Consider the following 6953-nt stretch of genomic DNA (forward strand, 5'->3'; position numbering starts at 1 on the left):
TATGTATATGAGACAGCATAGAGCTCCCTGCTCAAATTAAAAGACAATACCCGTTAGTCTCCCCAGTCAAATGCAGCAATTTTTGATGTGAGACTCAATACTTTTGGGTTGACAGAGTACACTCGCTTTTTCTCTCTCTTTTGCACCTTGGTACCTTTATGTGGATTTATCCAGAAGATACACCTTTTAAAAAACCAACAGCAATAATAGTAACAACCTTAATTTCTGCACATTTCTTAACCTAGTGAGTGCAGCCTATGACTTACCTTTGCAAGAATTCTAGTGTGGCCCACAGTTCTACAGGGTAACTGATGTTCAATATGTAGTAGAGGTAAAACATCAGATACAGTGCCTCAGTAAAACTCAAGAGATGGTCATTCACAATCATCTGGTCTACCGCTCCCATGTATACACTGGCTGTCAGTGGGTTCTCTCCTTTGAACAAACAAAAACCAGAAAGCAATAAATACAGAATGAGAATTTAGCAAATTTCATATCAAGTCAACCACAATCAGTAATTTTGTGGATTAAATATTAAGTGATCATATTAAATGATACTCACCACACACTACTATACATGGAGTAGGTGGAAGCTGCTCTGGGCATATATCATTTGGAACACAAGTGTCTTCTACCATCACAAGAAACTGATCTTGGTCATTTTTGAAATGGGCAGGCAGCAACATCACTGCCCCACAAACATGATCCCCTCCAGTCCTAATCTTGGTGAGGATTCTCCCTGCTCTGCTTGCTCTTTCTGTGCACTGAAACTGAAAGTACTCTGATATTCTTCTGAATTTACTGGTAGTGGCTTCTTCAAAGCTGTTGTTCACGTCAATGCCAGTGAGCTCTTTAAAGTGTGCTTTCATTCCTTCTGCCTGGAAAAGATATGGCCACTCATCAAGTAACTCTTTGGTTTCCTTTCCAGATTGGATGTCATTTCTTTGGGGGGGTGTAGGTAGCAGTCATCAAGTTGTAGATTGTCTTTACATTGCTTTCCTTATTTTGAAACATTTCAAGCAATTTCTCTTTTTTTTCCCCTGTTGCAATTCTGGCGTTTCTCCAACTGGCAACTGGGGTTCTGAATTTATACAACCATACTCCAATTTCCGTTTCTTTGACTCTTCTGGCATATAACAAAGTGGTCTAGTGGAAGTTTTTGCTTTTTAAATTGTCAATTCGACAGACTAGTTTAAGGAGAGAGTCATATCCACTTCCTACAATCTGGGAATTAATCTCATCTCTAAAGGACTTTGGGTATGCAATAATAATTGTTCGGGCTATTTCTGATACATGTTTTTTTGTTGGACATTTACTGACTTCCAGGATTTCAGAAGCAACAATGCGAACCAACTGTCTCCTCTCAGAGCAACTCGGCCTTTCCCCACTTTTAATCTTCCCCATAAAACTTGTTGGCATTTTTTCCCATGGAATAACAAAATCATAATGCCAGTCATGGTCAGAAACCAAAGTTTCAGAGCTAGTGTCACCTAAAAGATAAAGCAATGTCCACATGTTAGAGAATGAATAATTCCACTTTTCATGCAGCATTCAGTTCTCAATATTCCCATTTTCTTTGCAAATTACTTTACAGTAAATACAGCAATTACAGTAACACTCAAAGCTACCACTTTCCCACTTCTTAAGAAGTGCTACTCAAATTTCTGCTTCTTCTAAAGAGGAAGAACACTGCTGAGCCACACTATATACACTTATGATCACGCCCAGCTTAGAGCGGTAAGTGCCGGTGTCACAGGTGCACTTCACAGTATATATACACACCACCAGAGGACCGGCTTTCAGTCAGTAGAGTGCTTGGTGTCTGAATTGGAAAAGCTGCCAATGTATGAAGTTTGATGAAGGACAAACTGATTGCACGGTGCCTCAGAACTTTGACCTGAGAAATGGCTTGCCTTGTGGGTTGTTCACCTGTTGCTGTAGTGAGTGAGTATGTTTCTGAAGTGGAGAACAGACGGACAAACAAAGAAACACTTTCCAGCCATGTGATGTCTGCAGCTCAGTGATGCCAAAAGGGAGCTACAGGGCCACAGTGTGACAAAACACCAGCAGCAATACAGTGGTGACCAGGGCAATGCGACACAGCATAGAGTTTATCGCAGCCTTCTGCGCATTTGCCTGCATAGCCGACTACCCAGCTGCATCCCCATGATAACTACAGAAGGCTGCCATGAACTGTGTGCTGTGACACATTGCCCTGGTCAGCACTGTTGTAGTTGCAGGTGATTTGTTGCACTGTGGTCCTGCGGTCACTGTGAACAATGCGTGACAGTCTCCGCTCCCCTCTGGAATCAATGAGCTGTGGACGATGCTTCGTTGTTCGGCCATCCATGCTCCACTTTTGAAACTCACATACCCACAAGGTGAGCCATTTACGAGACCAAAGATCCGAGGCACCGTACCATCACAGATGGTCCTTTATCAAGCTTCGGCAGCTTTTCCCATTCTGACAACAAGCACACTACTGACTGAAGGCACACTACTGACTCTAAGCTGGGGGTTGTCAATCTAATGGCTCAGCAGTGTATGAATTAATAGAACTGACAAATTACGTGTCCTGCTTTCAAATGTTTGGTAGCTAGTTTAATGTCAGAACAGATTTTTACTCACATCTTCCAGTTAAAGTGGTTGATGGTGAAGTGGAGCATCCAGGACCAGGTGAACTAGATGCATCAGAGGTGTATTCAGCAGATGTATCATTTGCACTGTTTTGCTGAGTGGAAGCAACATCTAAATAGCATAAACGACCAAACTGGCATTGATACCATATTGTTGAAACATGAACAAACATTAACACTGTACAATAAATAATACAGCTACAAAATACAGAATGAAAAAAACTGGTGTGTTATTTGTCAATTCACGTGAATGCATGTTATATACATTTGTATGCCGACCATTGATTTGAAAGCTTACTTGGGATTTGGGCAATTAGTTTTCTTGCTTCAATTGGTTTTAGGAAGCCAGCTACACCCTGTTCTTTCAGAAACTGAAGGTCATCGATGGTCTCCACACCTAGGCTCTTCAAACCCTCTATGGCAATTATTGAAGTAGTTGGGTTTGGGAACAATCTAGCAACAAACTGCAAAAAAGCATCCATCGCTGCTAGAAGAGGAGAGAATTGTCTTTTTTGAATTGCCTTAACTGTCTTAAGAGAGCAATCACAAAATTTGCACAAATACATATATAGTTAAAGGTAACACACCTAATATGAAATTATTTGTCCATCCAATGAGTGTGCTTAAGTTCTAAAAAATAAAAATAAAAATAAAACAATGAACCAGAACCAGACTCTGTTGCAATAAAACAAAATAAAAAAGAACTACACAGTTCTGTAGGCCAATTAACATTTAAATTCTTTCATTGAACAGTTCACGATCTAAACTGCAAGATGACCAGCTAACAATTTATGTAGTTAACAATTTCCACCTGTTTGCCATTTACATTTAAGATATCATTGGATGTCAGGTCACTTGAATTTAAAAAACAAAAACAAAAAAACACTTACTCGACATCAGGGTCCAGGGTCGATGAATTCTGTCATTTTGCCATCCACACAGCAGAATATGTTGCTTAAAGCTAGCCTACTTGACAGAAACTTTTACTTACAGATTTTTAAAACAAACTGACGCCTGTATTCAAATGAAGTAGCGAACCTCACCCTGTGCGGTATGGACAGACTCTGTTCCAATAAAACAAAATAAAAAATAACTACACAGTTCTGTAGGCCAATTAACATTTAAATTCTTCCAACAAACAGTTCACAATCTAAACTGCAAGATGACCATCTAACAATTTATGTAGTTAACAATTTCCACCTGTTTGCCATTTACATTTAAGATATCATTGGATGACAGGTCACTTGAATTAAAAAAAAAAACACTTACTCGACATCAGGGCCCAGGGTTGATGAATTCTGTCATTTTGCCATCCACAGCAGAATATGTTGCTTAAAGCTAGCCTACTTGACAGAAACGTTTGCTTAAAGATTTTTAAAACAAACTGATGCCTGTATTCAAACGAAGTAGCGAACCTCACCCCGTGCAGTATGGAAAACACGCACCGTTCAACTTGTTACATCATACAATAAAAACTATAAACGTGACCGTTTCTATATTTGTAGGCGTGGGGTGTTTTTAAATCATGTAACGAAAAGGACGGCCTAACCTCACTGCTAACCTTACTGTTGTGACAAGAGCAAATCAGGTCCTGCAGAGACCTTGTGTGCGTTACCTGTTGTGCCAATTAACTCTGTTTACATCCAGTCACGCTTTCCCATCGGAGCAACTACCTTAATTTTTGTGCCAGCGTGGGATTAAATGCTGCGTTTTCGTCTCCACTGATAGGTAATATCTTGATTAACTTAATAATGATAAACGTAAGCCTTGATTCGTGTCGCGTTTTTCTTATAGCAATGTTCAAATCAAAGACGGCGGCGGCATCAAAGAAAGAACAACAACAACCCACAACACGTAGAGGTAGGGCCTATGCAATTAAAAAATCCTGTATTTTTTATTTTTAAATTGTCTCCAAATTCATAACGAGATCAGGGGCACGTTGTCTACATTTATCTGTAGCAACCCAAATTTAGCTAACCCTCTCATTGTGTAAACCGGTTTCCTTTACAAAAAAGAAACACATTTCTCAAGGACACGTGGAGTAGTCTAATGCCCGAAAATTGGTCAATAAACGGAAAGAAGAAGGACACCATGAAAAATGGTATGCATGTTTAACTTCACTTTTACTTCAAATTGAAACTCTTACAATTGAGAAATTGATATGTATAACCATTCTCTCTTTCTCTTTCTCTTTCAGGGACCAAGATGCAGAATGAATTGGAGTTGTGCCCATTGGTCTGTCCAAATCCTTGTGTGTAGAAGACTTGCAATGATGATAATTGGATTTGTTCATGTTGTGTTTTAGAAAGATTTATAGGATAGTTATAGTGTCTATTATGGATTATACAAGCATTGTGAGAAGACTTTTATGTTCTTAATGTTTTGAGTTTCATATTTTACCAAGTGTTAGAACCTAGTGATACTTTTAAGCAGTGTACAAATGTTGGTATTGCTGTTTTTAAGACTGGTGTTATTTACAATAGAAAAGGTATTGCATTGCATTACATGAAAATAGAGGGGGACTAATTAATATTGATTGTTTGTAATAAATTCATATTTGTGAGTGTGACATATTTACACCATAACTAACAGCCTTAAAACATCACAGATTAAAAAAAAACGGTCATAGCTTAATGTAAAATTACAGCTGTAAGCCATAATCATTATACCATATGTATGTTATATTTCAAATCATTGCAACTCATTTTTACATGTGAAACATTGAAACTTAGGGTGGAATTCTTAAACTAAAGTGCTGTGCATGTAATTCAAATTTATGGTCTATTTCAGTTGATTTCTTAAAATATTGGCTGACACAAGTTATTTCAATTTACGGTCAAAATCTGTTAAACAACTATTTAAAATGTATTTCAGTTTACAGTCAAAACATGCTTTCTTAAGTAATGGGTTTACATGTTATGTATATCTATGGTCAAAATTGGTTTATTTAAGTAACTGTTTAACCATGTTTTTACATCTACAGTTAAAACATGTTTCATTAAATAAGGGTTCAAACATGTTATTTAAATTTTCAGTCAAAGAATGGTATTTAATTGAATGGTCTCTGCATGTTTCTTAATTACACAGACAAAACATGTAATTTCAGATTACACTTTAAACATTTCATTGTATTGTATGGTCAATGTACCATTTATCATGTTGCTGTGTAAACATGTTACTTCAGTTCTTGGTGTATCACCGTTATTCCCATTAATGGCAAACGTTTGGCACCCTGTGCTGCCACGCATTGCACCTTTTTTTTTTTACAGTGCACCTACAATCTCTGCCGGTACGAGACTCGAACCCGAAGAAGAAGCTGAATGATGTGTTCGGTGATGAAGAGGTTAAAGCAGGACTGGACAGTTGTGAAGCGGGCAGTGGCGTGGCGTGTGGGACCCGGGGACATACAGTAGCACAGCATCTCAGTGTGAGAGGAAGATCAAAGAATCTGCTCATTTTTTGAATTCCACTGAGGATGTGCTATCTCCTCTGTTTGCTCACTCTCAGTTCTGTCATTAGAGGAACAAGAGCTATCGGAGGGGTCAGACTCCAGCGCAAACTCGACTTCATCCTCTGAACTCAACTCTTCATCCTCAGTTTCATATGCACCCGGGTGCTCACTGTCAGTGGGCACAACTAGCTCCAGAGCTTCCTCTGTTGTGAAATGTCTCTTCATCTTGCAAGCTATGAAATGACCAGGCCCTCAAGCATCACATATTTATAGGTTTGGCTGTGAGAACACCTGTGTCAACTCAGACTTTGTCTAAGATCTACCAGACTAAACAATCAGCATTTTCTTGTGAAAACAAAAACAAGGTGTTCAGGGGCTTCTGAACTTCTACATCAAAATCAAGCTCACCTTTTATCTCTATACAAACACAATAACAAATGAAAAAGTGCAATCAAGGAATAAGATGTGTTTGAATAAAAAAAAATCTTCAAAGCTCAGTAACCTTCTTTGACCTTATTCATAGTTTTGACATGGCCCCATGACCCTGCCAAGGGTGACTCATATACATGGGGTGGGATTTTTGATTTCCAGTACAATATCATTTCTTTCAAACTATTTATACACATAACATTTTCAGTTCACACATACAAACCACACTCTGACATCCATACCAACATAACCCACACAATTATAGCTGCATAATTTATCCAACTGACTCTATAATAGACTATAATATGCATAAACAGGAATAAAGCGAGTACTTGCTTTATATGCCAAACTTGAAAAAAATGGCACCATCTAGTAAAAAGTAGTCAATTTTAATTCTGAAGCCTTGCTAACAGAATTAAAGCCTATTAGCAAATATT

General features: G+C 38.3%; 2 protein-coding genes and 1 long non-coding RNA gene across 3 annotated transcripts; 1 reads left to right on the plus strand and 2 right to left on the minus strand.

Moving 5' to 3' along the window:
* Window positions 1–53: 53 nt before the first annotated feature.
* LOC107575312 (uncharacterized) lies at window positions 54–1158 on the minus strand. The gene is made up of 3 exons (XM_016261709.1): window positions 563–1158; window positions 267–435; window positions 54–183 (listed from the first exon to the last, which is right to left on the minus strand). Exons 1-3 carry the CDS (start codon window positions 867–869, stop codon window positions 54–56), a joined length of 606 nt encoding a protein of 201 aa, XP_016117195.1. The 5' UTR covers window positions 870–1158.
* Window positions 1147–3675, minus strand: LOC107575313 (uncharacterized). Its single transcript, XM_016261710.1, has 4 exons — window positions 3527–3675; window positions 2935–3120; window positions 2629–2748; window positions 1147–1490 (listed from the first exon to the last, which is right to left on the minus strand). Exons 1-4 carry the CDS (start codon window positions 3531–3533, stop codon window positions 1147–1149), a joined length of 657 nt encoding a protein of 218 aa, XP_016117196.1. The 5' UTR covers window positions 3534–3675.
* Window positions 3676–4176: 501 nt separating this feature from the next.
* Window positions 4177–4879, plus strand: LOC107575314 (uncharacterized). The gene is made up of 4 exons (XR_001607846.1): window positions 4177–4364; window positions 4431–4496; window positions 4652–4737; window positions 4834–4879. It is a non-coding gene; the product is annotated as an uncharacterized lncRNA (long non-coding RNA).
* Window positions 4880–6953: the final 2074 nt, after the last annotated feature.

The sequence above is a fragment of the Sinocyclocheilus grahami genome, unplaced genomic scaffold, assembly GCF_001515645.1.
Source record: "Sinocyclocheilus grahami isolate Dianchi unplaced genomic scaffold, SAMN03320097.WGS_v1.1 scaffold2564.1, whole genome shotgun sequence".
Lineage (NCBI taxonomy): Eukaryota > Metazoa > Chordata > Actinopteri > Cypriniformes > Cyprinidae > Sinocyclocheilus > Sinocyclocheilus grahami.

Bases quoted from the DNA above. Each gene is read 5' to 3' on its own strand.
- LOC107575312 (XM_016261709.1), bottom strand. From the start codon at position 869: ATGAAAGCACACTTTAAAGAGCTCACTGGCATTGACGTGAACAACAGC. The intron at 436-562 runs GTGAGTATCATT...GTTTGTTCAAAG, and splicing joins TCCATGTATAGTAGTGTGTG to GAGAGAACCCACTGACAGCC. The intron at 184-266 runs GTAAGTCATAGG...GTTTTTTAAAAG, and splicing joins ACACTAGAATTCTTGCAAAG to GTGTATCTTCTGGATAAATC.
- LOC107575313 (XM_016261710.1), bottom strand. The intron at 2,749-2,934 runs GTAAGCTTTCAA...TATGCTATTTAG, and splicing joins ACTAATTGCCCAAATCCCAA to ATGTTGCTTCCACTCAGCAA. The intron at 1,491-2,628 runs GTGAGTAAAAAT...TTTATCTTTTAG, and splicing joins AACCACTTTAACTGGAAGAT to GTGACACTAGCTCTGAAACT.